The sequence below is a fragment of the Siphateles boraxobius genome, unplaced genomic scaffold (assembly GCF_051911475.1).
Source record: "Siphateles boraxobius isolate OS27281-9 unplaced genomic scaffold, OSU_SipBor_1 57, whole genome shotgun sequence".
NCBI lineage: Eukaryota > Metazoa > Chordata > Actinopteri > Cypriniformes > Leuciscidae > Siphateles > Siphateles boraxobius.
The window spans coordinates 1733146-1749441 of NW_027509183.1; the positions used below are offsets into that span (position 1 = coordinate 1733146).

General features: G+C 35.0%; 1 protein-coding gene across 3 annotated transcripts in view; it reads right to left on the bottom strand.

Annotated features, from left to right (window-relative positions):
* Positions 1-4699: 4699 nt before the first annotated feature.
* The window catches only part of efna5b (ephrin-A5b), a 122481-nt gene continuing 110884 nt past the window's right edge, over positions 4700-16296 (bottom strand). Inside the window, exons 3-6 of one of the 3 annotated variants that reach the window (XR_013195703.1) lie at positions 14344-14409; positions 14054-14131; positions 10088-10322; positions 4700-7130 (exon numbers count right to left, since the gene is read on the bottom strand). Coding sequence is in view for 2 of the 3 variants with exons in the window: in XM_077206942.1 (XP_077063057.1) it covers positions 10198-10322; positions 14054-14131; positions 14344-14409 (269 nt within the window). In the remaining variant the exon portion in view is untranslated. Of the gene's footprint in view, positions 7131-8641; positions 10323-14053; positions 14132-14343; positions 14410-16296 lie in introns of those variants that run through there. The other 2 variants (XM_077206942.1, XM_077206941.1) reach the window with 2 other exon arrangements.

Consider the following 16296-nt stretch of genomic DNA (forward strand, 5'->3'; position numbering starts at 1 on the left):
ATTCATAGTTTTTACTGTATTTTTGATCAAATAAAATGCAACCTTGTGAGCAGAAGATATATATATATATATATATATATATATATATATATATATACATTACGGTTCAAAAGTTTGGTTTTATAATGGCAGATAAAGATTTTATAATGTCAGATAAAAATAGCTATATATATATATATATATATATATATATTATTGCTATTTTGATCTGACATTATAAAATGTGTTCAGCATTGAGTTCAGTGTGCTTTATTGTACATTTGTATTGTCAAAGCATGCGACAGTCAAATAAAAATAGTTGGATAAACAATATTAATAAATTAAACAATATCCCCAGTTCAAGAAAAGATGATAACAATCAGTGATCGGTTCTCTGTTCTCATCCTTTCATCACTCCTGGCCGGCGTTTTCTCATCCACCCAACTTAGAAGAAAGCGAACCGCTCTATATGACAGACTTTTGGGTAAGATTCACGTTACATAAAGTCCCCGTCATAACTCACATCTGCTGTGAGGTTCATCTGGCACATGATGTGCTCATAGATCAGCTGTCCGTGTGTCTGTTTGACGAACCGCTCTCATTGGTGCTTCTGTGGCTTTTTGGTATTTCCTGAATGATCTAATCTCAACGTAACATTATTGCATTTGTCTACATTTTGGTTTATGTTTCACTGTAATATTAACCTTACCGTTGTTGAGCTGTTTAGTCCCAGTGTCAGAACGGTCTTGTTCAGTGTTGATATTGTGTTACTTCTGTCTGCATTCACTATATGAAGTCTATTAAACCATCGGTAACACTTTACAAGGTTCCACTTAGTAACATTAGTGATATATTAGTTAAAGACGACCTATTATAACCTTTTACAAAGTCTTAATGTTGTTTTCAGGCTCTACTAGAACAGGTTTGCATGCATTATTTCCTCATATTCTCCATTGTTGCGGCTCCTCTCTTCCCAGTCTGTCTGTAACACTCTGTTTACTTCCTGTCTCTATGAAGCCCCGCCTTCTAAAAGCACACTGTGCTCTGATTGGTCGGCTGAAGCAGTGTGTTGTGATTGGTCGAGCACTTTGAGTGTGTTTGGGAAATGTCCCGTCCCTTTCTATAACCGGCAGTTTAACACACTACTAACTAACCCAACAGGCCCCGCCCCTTTATTCTGCGTATGAATTATTATAATGAGGAATATTGTGACGTTTTCGTTCAGTGGAGGCGTTTCAGGAGTTCAGAAACAGTGCTTACTAAAGAAAAACATGGAAAAAAAGCAAAATAGGAACCCTTTGTTTATTCATCTTAGTTCATATCGATTTCAACATTTTTACACAACTAATACATTATTAAAATAAAAATAGTGTGTGTTAATATTAGTCAATGGAGCTGAGCTTAGATCAACTTACAATAGTTGATGTTAATGCATTAATGTATTGGATCATTTTGTAAAGTATTACCAAACCATCAAATGGTTTCAGAAATTGCAACAATATTAAAATGTATCTGAAGTATAATAACGCAAATGTTTGTTTTCTCTAGCTGTGGATTTGTATGATTGTAACCTGCTAAGATGTCAGAACAAAATGAGTTCTGTTGACATGATTGCATTAAATTATTCATCCTTGAATAACATAAATTAAGGTAAATTGATGTTTTAGATGAGACGTAATTTAGAAAATTATCTAATTATCAAAATTTTTAAGCATGAGATTTCAAATGAAGGCTGAACGATGGGTGAGCTGTCTTTAATAACTGGCCTAAGAATATGATTAAAGTTATGAAAGGCTCATGAATAATTCAAACATTTATTTCACAGGAAATCAACTATAAAACATATTCCTCTCAATGCGTTCTGCACTGCCACATATTCCTCATATATATATTTACACAATGCTGATGGATAGCGCTATAAAATAAACTAATTAAATCTGAAAAATGAATTGAGCCAGTATTTCATTCCCCGCATCATTACGGAGTGGAGTTAAACTATTTTTGCCATCAAAGTATTAAAGGCATAAATCAACGGTCAAATAAAAGCGTGCGCTTTGAGAGTTATTGTTTGAACGGAATGACAAAATCATTAGAATCAAATTTATGACCCGCGGTCAAAGAGCCCGTGAGACGTGAACGTAAACGCTGGTCTCGCTAACTGATGATGTCATCAGAGCCACACACTCACACACACACACACACACACACACACACACTGAACAGATAATAAACCGATTCATCTTAACCAGCCGTTCATCAGTGTTAGCGGCCCTGCAGGAGAATGTTGATATTTGATGACCGTAACACTTTATTACAGTAATATAGGTTTCATTTGTAAACATTAGTTAAATACACTAGTTAACATGAACAACAACACTTCTACAGAATTAAGTATTATAAGTTGCATATGTTAACATTAGGTAATGCACTGTGAACTAACATGAACATGAACATTTTTATTAAATAACATTAACGAAGATAAATGCTGTAATTGTTCATGTTAATTGATGCATTAATTAATGTTAACGTTGTAAAGTGTTTCCCTTTAAAATAAGTAAAATTAACAAGTTTTTCGGTTACACTTTATTTTAAGGTGTCATTGTTACAGTGTAATTATATATTTAAGTACTGAGAAATATGAATTAACTATAGGGTTAGGGTAGGATTAGGATTTGGTTTAGGGTTAGTTGCATGTAATTATGTTTAATTTACTGTTATTACTATTGTAATTACATGTAACATATGTAACAAGGACACTGTACAATAAAGTGTTACTATTTTTTCTTTTGCACGTTTTTGCACTCACATGTATGGAATTAAGTAAAATCTACTTAAGTTGTGTAGAATTATCATAGAGAAAAAGTAAATTTGTTACACTTTACAATAAGGTTTCATTAGTTAACATGAACTAAGAATGAACGGTAACACTATTTTACAGTGTCATTGTTATATGTTATGTACTATAGCTATGACTATATAAATGATGCATTATTACATGTGACGAACCCTAAAACAAACCAAACCCTAGTATGTAGTAACGTAATATTACTCAGTACTGAAATACATAATTACAGTGTAACAAAGACGCCTTAAATTAAGGTGTAAGTGGATGAACAATATTTCTACAGCATTTATTAATCTTAGTTACTGTTAATTTCAACATTGCTAATACATTATTAAAATCAAAAGTTGTATAGTTAATGCACTAACATGAACAAACAATGAACAGCTGTATTTTTATTAACTAACATTAACAAAGATGAATAAATACTGTAACAAATGTATTGCTCATTGTTCATGTTAGTTAATACGGTACATTAACAAATGAGAGCTTATTGTAAAGTGTTACAGTAAATTGAACTTGGAATTGAAGTTTGTTGAGGAATTTCTACTTTACTTTGCAATACTCCGTTTGAAGTAAATTTTACTCAATCTTTGTTTGTAAATTTTACTCAAACAAAACAGCACTGAATTAAGCCGTGCTTTTAAATGCTAAACTTAAAAAAAAACAACACAGTAGATTTCATGTTACACTTTGTAAGACATAACTACACAACACAGGTAGGAAATACACAACCGAACACAGAGATCTCAATACACAATGACAGTTACAATCAATAGTTTATGAGTATGGATGTCATTTTGTGGAGAAAATTTACTCCATATCACAAAACTGCGTTACTAAACCTTACAACAAGTGCAACAATTAAACAGGGTATTAATCCGTATTCATTATTCATGCCCCAGTGCATGATGGGAACAGCAGTATCAGAAAGTTGAGTAGGTTTTACTTAATTTTATAAATTTGATACTTAAAGAATCGTTGTAAACATAACAAACAATTACAAGTAAAATATACTTATAAGTTCAAGCTTCAAGCTTGGATTGAATACTACTTTATTTTATTTTATTCTTGCCCTTTAAGCAAACTTTTTTTTCTTTTTTTTTTCTGTAGTATTTACTTAATTTGATCTAAAAACACATGCAGGTAAACAATCTCTTCTTAACATGCAAAATGCAATAAAATAAAACAATTTGTCAAACGTTCCTTTATAGTCTTGTGAATAGACAGTATGTGGTCATTATTAACTTACATTGCAGCATCCTAATAATTGCACTCCATCAATTTATTTCCGCATTACACATAATTGTATTTGTATTTCTTATGTATTACTGTTGTTTTTACACTAGTGTATAAAAACATTATTTTTAATCAATTTTATGTATATTGTGAATAAAATCCCATTGCATACGGTTATATATTAAATCCCTTTTGTATGTAATGCATGATATTACTTTAATAAAGCATGACATTATTTTAAGATGTTTTTCTCGGAATATCAGATGTTTTTAACCATTAAATTTTAATGGGCCTCAATAAAATCAGTGCTACCTAATGTTACCTTTAATTGAAATGAATGTACGGTAATACAGTGGAGTTTTTTTCTTTATGCTTTTCTAAATGTGCATGAGTCAAACAAAAGCATGTATTTTCCAGTTTTTATCAGTACTTCATTTTGTTCACATTTAGTTAATCATTGTGATCTTAATTGAATGAATGTGAAATTGCATATAGTATATGAAGAACCAAATGGTCTTTTATTGCAAGTCATTGTAAGCTTTTGAGGTTTTTGCAAGGTTTTAGATAGTAATGAGAAATATTCACAGGAGTGTGACAACTAGCCCCGACTAAACCAAGCACAATAAACCAGCCAAGCAATGCATTTTTTTTCTTTAATTATTATTTATAGTTGTTCAGACACGTGTATATACAAATACAGAACTTAATTTTTTTTCTTTTCTTTTTTTCAAAAGTTTGTTCCTGTTTGTACAGTGGGAAAAAAGCAAGTACAGAAGAGAAAATGAAAACAGCAGAACCAGTGTCATCAGAAGTACAGGAGTGAATGTGATCTGAATCAACACACACACACACACACACACACACACACACACACACACACACACACACACACACACACACACACACACACACACACACACACACACACACACACACACACGATTTCTCCAACACACTTCAGTGTAGAGAACAGAGACGCCAGTAAGGGTGTTGGTTGACTAAGGCAAGTGTAAAACACCATCAGCAACTTTCAGACCGGAAGATGAACCGAACCGCAAACAGGACGCAGAATTAACAAAGAAATTCGTTTTAAGTAATGCATTTCATTTTTTTCCAGTATGCATTATGCATACACAGCATCTAGAAACATTAGAACAATGTTTAAATGTATATTTTTAAAAATAGGATTTAAAAAAAATATTTCCTGTCGATCTAATTAATATTTTAATTCTACTTCCTGTTCAGTTCAGTTCAAATTCACACACAAGAACTGAATGTGTGAATGTTACTCAACCCTGACAGAGAGTCAAGACTCGTTCACACCAAGGACGAGAACTATAACCATAACCATATAGTTATAAAAAACTTTCTAAATGTCCACACCACAACTATAACGATAATGCCAAACAATATCGTTGGAATCAGAATCCATCCTGCTTTAAGAGCTCGATTATTTAAAGGGACAGATGAAAAAATTGCAGCACGGATAGAATAAACAACGTGTGGACGCTAATATAGTTATCATTATAGATATGTTTTTTGGTGTGAACGGGCCTTCAGTCTGTGGCGCTCTGTTTACGTGGACTGATGGCAGATGATTTATTCTCAAAAGCATTGAAACAATCATTGAAAGAAACAAAAGAACAACAACTCAAGAACCTTCAGTAAAACATTATGAAGTAGTGCTAGACGCTGTTAGCCGAAGCGCTTTGTGCAAAACTACACAACTCTCCTGTGTAACGTTCTCATTTCAGTGGAACTACGACACACACTTACGGGGTGAGAAGAAAGACTAACATTTCACAAACATGTTGAGAAAAGAAGAGGTGAAAACAGCCAAAAGAACACTTTATTTAACGTTTTTTTCTTTATCAAGTCCATGCACATGCCACGTTATGAAACCAGCAAGTTCCTTCCATTACAAAACACAGTCCGTAAACAAACGCCGCACCGAACGAGCCGTCGACTCGAAAACCATCAGTCCTCTTCTGATCGGATCCTTGCGGAAATGAAAAACTTTGCCAGGAGATTAAAAAAAAAACCCAGAAAGGTAGATGAAGCGTTCCTATTGGCTCAGGGCCTCAGAACGCAGTTCAAAAGTGTCCACTCATTGGCTGCAGAAAACCTTGCGTTTGTCGTATGCATTCACTTCCAACATTTCACTTTGCTCAGTTTTTTTTTTTTTAAGAAAAGACATGTGAATCAAATTAATACCTTAATATCAAACATTATGTACAACACATTTTGATCATAACATTTAATGCGGTATCCATAATAACATATAACAATGATGTTGAATAATAATAATTAATAATTAATCATAACAATCAATGTTTTATGAAGTGTCTATATTTTTTTCCTTGTCCTTCAGAAAGGTACAAAAAACAAGTAGTATTCTAACACTATAATGTTATGTTTTTGACTACTTCAGGATACACAGTATCCATTTAATACGCTGATTCTTGTTTCCCAGTTCAAAGTGTGTACAAAGCATGGTATTAATGGTAATAATTGGAGTACAAATGATACAAATACTACTGAAGCTGATTCTTTCAAAAGTTTCTTTCATGGTTTCTAGTGTAAACCGTGAAACGGAGCACATATGGTGTGTTTCCTCTAGTCCTGATGTCGCGAAGCCGAGCTGCTGAAATCACATTGTTACTGTTCAAACAAAAACAAACACGAAACGCAGTTTATGTCCAAGAGCGTGGCAGGACTAGCAGAGCCAGACGGGCCTATTGAGAATCAAACAGGCAGAGACCATTATCCAATTTGCGACTGTTTGAAAAGTCCACAGTATTGTTTATTGTTAGGAATGCGTATTCTCGGACTGCAGGGTCAAAAAAAATAAAAAACCTCCCCGGTGAAACGAGACCCCCGTCTATTTCAATCTTCAGTCTCACATCACGAGCTCTCAACGGCTCACTGAGGGTCTTAAAGGGATAGTTCACCCAAAAATGTAAATTCTGTCAGTATTTACTCTCCCTCATGTTGTTCAACCCCGTAAGACCTTCGTTCATTTTCGGAACACAAATTAAGATATTTTTGATTAAATCTGAGAGCTGGATCACTCCTCCATAAGCTTCTAAGGGATTGACACTTGTTCCCCGAAAAGTTATTAAAGACATCGTTAAAATAGTCCAAGTGACTACAGCGGCTCAATCTTAAGTTTATCAAGCGACGAGAATACTTTTTGTGCGCAAAAACAAACAAAAATAACGACTTTATTTCAACTATTGATTTCCTTCTCTGTGGGCTCGAGTGAGTTCACTAGTGTAACAGCGCAGCGCTTCTGTGTTGTACGTCACACGCATCACACACACATGACCAGCGTCGGCCAATAGTGAGCCTACGTGTGACGTAGCTCTACGCAATCACACTACGCTAACTCACTCAAGGCCCACAGAGAAGGAAATGAATAGTTGAAATAAAGTCGTTATTTTGGCGTTTTTTTTGCGCACAAAAAGTATTCTCGTCGCTTGATAAACTTAAGATTGAGCCACTGTAGTCACTTGGACTATTTTAACGATGTCTTTAATAACTTTTCGGGGAACAAGTGTCAATCCCTTAGAAGCCTATGGAGGAGTGATCCAGCTCTCAGATTTAATCACAAATATCTTAATTCCTGTTCCGAAGATGAACGAAGGTCTTACGGGGTTGAACAACATGAGGGAGAGTAATTACTGACAGAATTTACATTTTTAGGTGAACAATCCCTTTAAACTGAAACAGTGGCGAAGGGACTGACCAGGCAAACAAGTTTAAAGTCTATTTGGGTGAATCTCACAAAAAACATGTCCGGATCACATTTTACCAATCACAAAATTACATTTTCCATAAAGAAATTGAGGCCTGTTGGAGGACCGTTAAAATTGCATGTTTAACTTCCGGGATTCTCGATTAACCACATTGAACTAACACTGAGCAATTAATGTGAATCGATTGTATTCCTCATTTTTGCATCGCTTTGGATAAAAGCGTCTGCTAATGAAACACTTTACAAACAGGTTTCATTTGGTGACATTAGTTAGTTAACATGAACTAACAATAAAATAAAAAAACTTTTAGTTTCAACATTTACTTACACATAATTAAAATCAACAGTTGTGACTGTGAAGATTATTTAATGATTCTTATCATTTATCATGATGAATCAATCATGACATCTAAATACTTCACTATTTAAGCTGAAGTGTGTGATCACTAGTGCCAACAAACGAAATTGCAAAAACAATGTCGGCCAAAGCAGATGAAGGTTTTAAAAGTGTGGATTTCAAGGGAATTTTATACATAAATAATGAAGATTATGTATGAAAGGTTTGTCAAGTGAAAACAATAGTAACATGAATGGGCTGTTCGCCACACTAGCCGTAGACAATAGAGTGCAATTGGGTGTTTAAAGGGCAATAAAATATTATATTTTATCAGCCTTCTCTAAAAGCTCACATGAGATGCTCTTATAAAATGTTTCATAAAAATCATTGTTTTAGAGATAACATCCTCAGATTTGAAATGAAGCATGAATACATGTGTGGCTTCAGCGTCATCGTGTTTCTTAGTTGCTACACTACAGCCACATCATTTCTTTTTTCATTTTAAATATATATTGCTAATATTGTTTATGTTTAAGCTTATACTATATCTCCATATTAATAACGGTCTGAGTAATTCTGAGTCTTGAACTGTAAACTCTCAAGTGTTGGCTTTCTAAATATATGTTGGTTATGTGTCTATTCAGAAATAAGGACTTATGAACAGCAAGCTTTTTATTTTGGGTATGTCTTTTACGCCCTACTTGCCAAAATAGGGGTTTGGGAAAAGGGGTTAATATGTAATATGAATATTTTTATTATATTTAATTTAAATGTAATTATAGTCACAATGCAAAAAATCTTAAAATAGTTTTCATTTTTTTATGCAAAATGTAAATCCTTATTTTTGGCTTTTTATTCTGGGATGAAATATGAGCCGCTAGTGTTCTTGACAGTTTTGGTGAGATTCGCCCATCGGATCCTCCATCATATGTAAGGCTGTCGGAGGAGAATGCCCATGTTATAATGTCTTGCGTATGTCGCATCAGCATATTAAACGAGTCAGAATTGCACCGATTAACAGCTACAGAACAAACAAATGCATTTATGAAAAAAAAACACAACAAAACTACACTTTATTTCCCCCATCGAAATGCTGAATTTGAAGCACTTCCGGGAGATATTAGTATTGTGTACAGTATAAGGCCTATTCAAATAAACGTTTACTTTTCCCACCCATATGAAAGGGGGAAATCGTGTGGAAACCCCTTCGATATTTGGTTCCTAATAGAGTCGGACACACAGTTATGACAAGAAAAGAATTTCCATGATCCGTCAATGTTGATATCTCATATCAATTGATAAAAGGTCATAGGAAAAATATAGATATTTATGTTGCAGTTAAGTTTATCTTACAAAATACAAAATCATTGTTTTTAGTGGTGTGGTCTACTAAGACAAGTCCCTCAAATTGCTGTATAGAATCAATTCCAAATTCACACAAATCAGATTATTTAGACTATCAAACTCATCTAGCATCTTCCTTTTATTGGGAAAGATCCATGCGGCGAGATGCATAACACACCGCTTCTTCCAATGAATTCTGCAATTTGTTAAGAGAAGGCAGACGAAGGACGAAAGGCAAGAAGTCTTTGTATATTTATCGCTAACAGCAGAGCCGGTGAACTCGGTTAAGGTTTGATGTTTATGTCTGTTTTATGTGACAGCCACCTATGAACCTTCAACTCGAACAATTCTCACAGGTGTTCGGCGTTTCTTAACACTTGCTCTAATTACCAACAAAAGGAGTGATTTGCTCCCAATGGACACAAATAAAACACTCTCTGGATCTCAGACTCCGCCCCCTTCCTCCCAGCAGCCAATCCCCCGTGAGCGGCCGTCAAAGTTGATTGGTTGGTTGGTTAAACAGGTGATCTGCATTTCGTCCTTTGCAAGGCTAATCGACTTTTCCTAATAAAAGACAGCGAAAGACCACTTAAATATTTGGAAAACAAAAGAAAAGCAGAGCAGAAGTGTTCCTGGTGGATCTCAAAGCCCTCGGTCCCGCTGTGTTTCTGGAGGGCTGATTCGGGGTCAGGTGAGGGGCTATAAGGTGAGGAGCACAGAGATGCACAGCACCAGGAGGGCCAGTAGGGGGCGCGATGTTTGGTGTCGTAGGCCTGAAGTCGACACGTCGCTCCGGGACGGTTCGGCCTCGTGGCTGGTGTCGTCTAGAAGTGAGGAGATGGAGGACATTTGATCAACTCAGATACGGCATGTCAGGGTTTTTAGTTAAGGCAAGTCACTACAGGCAAATATATTCGTTTTCATGCACTGGTCAATATTGAGATTTTGGGCTATTTGGCTTTTCATAACATGTTATGTCAGACTGGTGGAAAGAAACCATCCAAAATACATGATTAAGTGTTCATTTTATTGCACTTTATCTATTTGTGTCTGTAGGTATCAAATACAGTGCATAGCTTTAAAAGCCATTTTCTCAAAATTATTTTTTTTCTCCATTTTAGCAGAACTTGCATCCACCAAAACTTAGTTTTATTCCGATCTATATTCTGAAGGTTTTTACAGAGGTGTTTGTTCATATGTCATTCACCTGATTTTATACAACATTTCATTCCTATAAAACATGGTGATCAAAAGATAAATCAAAAATCAATAAATAAAACTTTAACTATAATAGGTCAAGAACAAGAATTCTGAACCTGACTTTAACCAATGTTCAGATTTACGTTCTGGAAATTAATGCATTTAATGCATATTTAATTAGATCATGCATTCTTTGCACATTTTAATATAACATTTCAGAAAATGTGTAATACAAAAATAATTGCAATTTTTTTAATGTAATCAATCAACTGGGGAAGTGTGGTAATATCTATTTTTATATTTATATTAATGTATATATTTTTACCTTATTCACATGTGATGTCTTGCCTTAACTTAAACCAAAACCATAAAACAACATTTCCGTCATTAAAATAAAACAGACTTTCACTGAATTAAAATAAAATATAAACGCAAAGGGCACTGGACGTCAATGTAACTTCAGAAAGATGTTAGACAGATGTCAAATTTTGATAAATTGAACATTGTGTTGACATTAGCATTATGACATTTAACAGACATTGAGTTTTGTTTACCTTACTCATGACTAAATGTTGGTGTTTGACATCAGAATGATGTTGGCGTATGGACGACATTGAATTTTGGTTACTTCATACCAATCAACACCAGCTGTTGTCAGTTTTCTACATTAACATTAATGTCTGCGTTAGATATTGTCCTGACAGTGAATTTTGGTGAAATCCTATATTCAACCAAATGGCAACCTCTTAAAACATAGGTGTCCTTCTGGGGGAAAATAAAATAAACTTAAGGTGTTTCAGATAATTGCCAATTTCCAAACAGAATAAAATAAATACAAAATAATAAAATTGTGTGAAAAAAGGACAACAAAAATACTAAAAATTAAATTTAAAAAAAGCATACAATATAAAAATAAATTTCAAAATATTAACAAAAACTAAAATAATATCTCAATGACGGTGCCATGCAGTTTGAACTTTAAGCAACAAATAACCCAGAAAGTCCTCGCTGGAAGCCTCAGTAATAATGGAGGCAGGGCTGTTTGCATTTCTCCACGTTTATTGGTGTAGACACACAGACTGTGGTTATCATCAGTGAGCATGATATGGCTTTGGAAAGCACATATTCTCAGTGGAGTCTGAGGACGTCAGTGTGGAAACAGACAGGTGTGACGCTAAAAGAGACAGATAAATATGCTTGGGAGGACAGAGTAGTTTGCCGGCTCAATCAGGCGGGCAGAGAGACACCTTCAGCCTCTCAGTGGCAATCTGGACTAATAAATCAATGCCTCTACCATGACTGTGTGTGTGTGTGTGTGTGTGTTTGCAAGGTGAAACTGCACGATAAAACAATACTGTGTTAATCTACACTGACATTATCTGAAGTGTTAATTGATATAAGCATGCATTTGAAAAGTTTTTCGCCCCCTGACCGCCCTTCTGCATTTTGGTAAGTGCACTTTGTTTTCTGTGTTCAAAGTCTACAGACATTTCCATTAAAATTTTCAAGCGTTTTCTGTATGTTTAATTTGCCCCCAAAATCTGTTTAATTTTTCCATATTCCATTTTAATAGTTAATAATCAAAAAGGACGTTTAATCAATTAAATTGATAAAACTTCAACAATTTTAATAATTTATTAAAATTGTAACGATAATAGTGAGCTATAAACTATTTAATTTTTTAAGAAACTCTGTGTTGTGTTTTTAATAAGTCTGAGTTTTATGATTTAATAAAAAAATTATAAAAAAGGTGGTAGACAATTAAATGCATAAATCTTTAATCAATCTGTGAGTAATTGATTAAACAAATTAATCAATCCTTTAAAATGTAATCAAATGAAATTTAAACAAATCCTTTCATTTTTGGCGAACAAAGTGCAGCACAACCGAGGTTAAAAGTGAAAACGTGGACATAACCCAGTTAAACTGAACTTTTATTTTGATGTGTGCTTTGTCGTGAAGATGGAAGCTTGTTTCAAAATTAAAAGGGTAATTTTTCTCTATTTTTTCTAGGGTAAGTTTTATCTCACAATTCTTACAGATTTTTTATCTCAGAATTGCGTGATATAAACTAGCAATTGCATGTTATAAAGTCAGAAATTTGAGATATAGACTCGCAATTGTGAGAAATAAACTCACAATTCAGACGTTTTTTTTCTCAATAGCGAGTTTACATCTTGCCATTCTGACTTTATAAAACACAATTGGCAGAAATAAAGTCAGAATTGTGAGATATGGACTCGAAACTGTGAGACAATTGTCTTTTTAAATGTTTTATTCTGTGGCGAAAACAAGCTTCCATAACTTTGAGTTTTTGTGTGTATCTGACGATAGTTTTCTCAAATGAAATGGTGAAAGTGCTTCAGTAAACTGCGTTTATCATTCACTTAACATTTATACTAGAGTAGACTACTAGACTTAATCTATAATCGTTTTACATTTTAATATTAAAGACACAAGTCCATATTCTGATTTGATTAAGTTTACAGCCTTTATTTAGATTTTTTTTTAATCCAAATTTTGCCAAATTCGGAATTTCATTTTTATATCTGCATTTGGATACAGCTGTAGACGTATTCATAATCAAACAGCTTGTAAAACAAAGCAAGCTGGTTGTTCAGAGTTTATGCCGATTGTCAACACTATGTTCTTGTCACTATGTTGCACTATGTCACTATGTTTCTCTTTCTCTATTTCATCACATCTTGAATTTGAATGCAGCTCCAATGTTTGATCATGTCACCATGAAAGTCATGGCTACCGTGACAGTAATGGCAATAAATATTACGAGGCGATAGTCGTGCATATGCTAGTAAGTGCCATGTGTTCGGATGTAATGGGTTTTATCAAGCAGAAGCCAAAACAAGCTTGGCATCGTTCCATGTGACTCCTTTGAGAGCCAAACACTAATTTGGCACAAAAACATTGTGGATATCTGAGTTTTTTATCTTGATTCTCAACACAGCCAACATGCATGCATATACTGGTACATAGTGTAAATATAATTCATGCATTTAGCTGGTAGCTGACTGACTGAAGCTTTTGTCTCACTGAAAGGTCACCTGACTAATTTCTGGTCACTTAATTGCATGTTCACATGGTGGAGATGTTGACAGACGGCCCTCAGCTATTACAAGAGAATGCATTATTAATATGATGTGCACCTCATGCATAAATAAATAAAGCAGTTTTTGTGGTTTGAAGTGTCAGATAAGCCGCAGGCGCAACTGAAATCCTGAACGTAAAGGTACATTAAAGCAACAACACACACACACACATGCACAGAGTGATTAGAGGAAGTAGAGGACAGAGACACAGACTGAACAAAGCCAAGGTGATTTCAAGCCATACTGACCTCTTGGTTCTAATGCATTGTCTACTTTGTCATCGACAAAAACGCGGTCATGAACGCCTATGGTTTTCTCGCAGCCATCTACAAAAACAGAAGAAATGAAAAAGATACTGTAAGCCAGTCATGTTAGTGATAAATCAGCAGCCCAACCCACCTGCCAATCAAAGGACAGCCCGTGACATCATCACACAGAAGCACACACCCGCCATTAATGTCTATTAAAGTGTGAGGCATTGAAAGTAGCTCTGACAGAATCAAACGTGTGTGTGTGTTTTATAATGAATGACACTTACTTGGTGGTCTCACAAACACTTTCAGCTTGAGACACGACCTTCTCCCGGTTTCTGTGATCATGGAGGCTGTAAAACACAAAGAACAGATAAGCAGAGGTGAGTACACACACTCACACAAACACTTGACAAGAGGAAGATATCTTCTTAGTCTGGCGCTACACACACACACACACACACAAACACACACACACACACACACTACGAGCTGTGGCTTACGGGTGTATTTTGTGGTCTGAAATAGGAAATTGGCCCATTCCTGAGGAATCTAAAGGGTGTGCACACACACACACACACACACACACACACACACACACACACACACACACACACACACACACACACACACACACACACACACACACACACACACACACACACACACACACACACACACACACACACACACACACACACACACACGGCGCCTGCGGGGTGAGGAAAGCCACGTCACGCTGTCATTTGTGGTTTTCTGTCACTCGTAGTCAGTCTGATGGTTTATCAGCCAGTTCGGGACTCGAGAGGTTTGAGCACAAATACACCAGACTGGATTCAAAAGAGGAAAATCACAGCTGAAATTATACAGTGACTTCATCTCCTGTTTATTTTTAGCCAAACATGTGTTTCTTGAATGCTGCATTTAAAGGTCAAGTAGGAAAGGAAAAATCACAAATAAGATCCTCCTCAATTTCTCAACTGTTGCTCTAGACAGAAACCGAATTAAATGGAGATCAGACTGAAGTATCTTACGGAGCCTCTAAAGGGACATGGTGATAGAACAAAATATGGGATGATAGGAAACATTATATTTCAATGCTTGTTAGTTCACACAAAAACTTTAGCATTTGCTTGATTGTTAACGTTTTGTGTTTTTTGAGAATTTTGATTTTCAAATCTTTGCACTTGCTCGCAAAACTTTTGTTTTCGCTTTTAGAAAAGTATTGTGTTCCCCAAACAAACGTTGCGTTTGCTCACACATTTTTTGCGTTCTCTCGTAACACTGTTGCATTCCCCCGAGAAACTTTGCATTCTTTTGCAAAAATGTTTGTGTTCGCTCACAAAACTTCCGCGTTCGCTTGTAAAACTTTGGCATTTGCTCACAAAAACACTGAAATATAGTTTTTCCTCCCACCTCATATTATTTCCATCACAATTTCTTTCTCGATTTTGGGAACGCAAACATTTTGTGACCGTATGCAAAAACATTGAATTATAATTTTTCCTCCAATCTAATTTTTTAATATACCATCATCATGGCTCTGTAGTATCCACATGTTTCTCCTGAGAAAAATAATCTGAGATCTCAACAATGTCTCAAATTGTGCTTAAATCAGCCAAGATGCTAAAGATCTCAAATATAAACTCAAACATCTCGAATTCTCCAAAGACCAAAATATCTGAGCTATGGAACGGTCAATATTTGACTCATTAATGACTATTTTGATTTCTGCATAACAATTTCAGGAGAAAGGCAAAAAATCAGACAGTTGAAAATCACTGAAATATAATTTTTCCTCCCATCTCATATTTTTTCCAGCTCATAAGCCTTGACAGAGAAAACTCTTCATGTTATTCTGTGAGCTTTATTAAGATGGACAGCACAGTGCAAGTTCAACGTTTGGACTAATTAAAGCTAATTACTCTCAAAATGGGATTTGATTCTGTGATCTCTGGTGTACATGTGTTGTGGCGCTGGATGTGCATTACAGTTTCCTACATTACAGACCTCAGCAGAACACATTAAAGCCAACAATCACAACCTGTTTACCTCCATAATGAGCTGCATTTCTGAACGAAACAGAAAAGGAAGAGCAGGACTTGATTTGATATTTTATAGAAGGCTATTATGAAAGTAAATTGCATCAAAATTGCTTCAGTACTGATGTTCACTTAACCCACAAGACAAACTCTTAAATGTGAACATTATTTCTCAAGATTTAATTGCAAAACACGTAT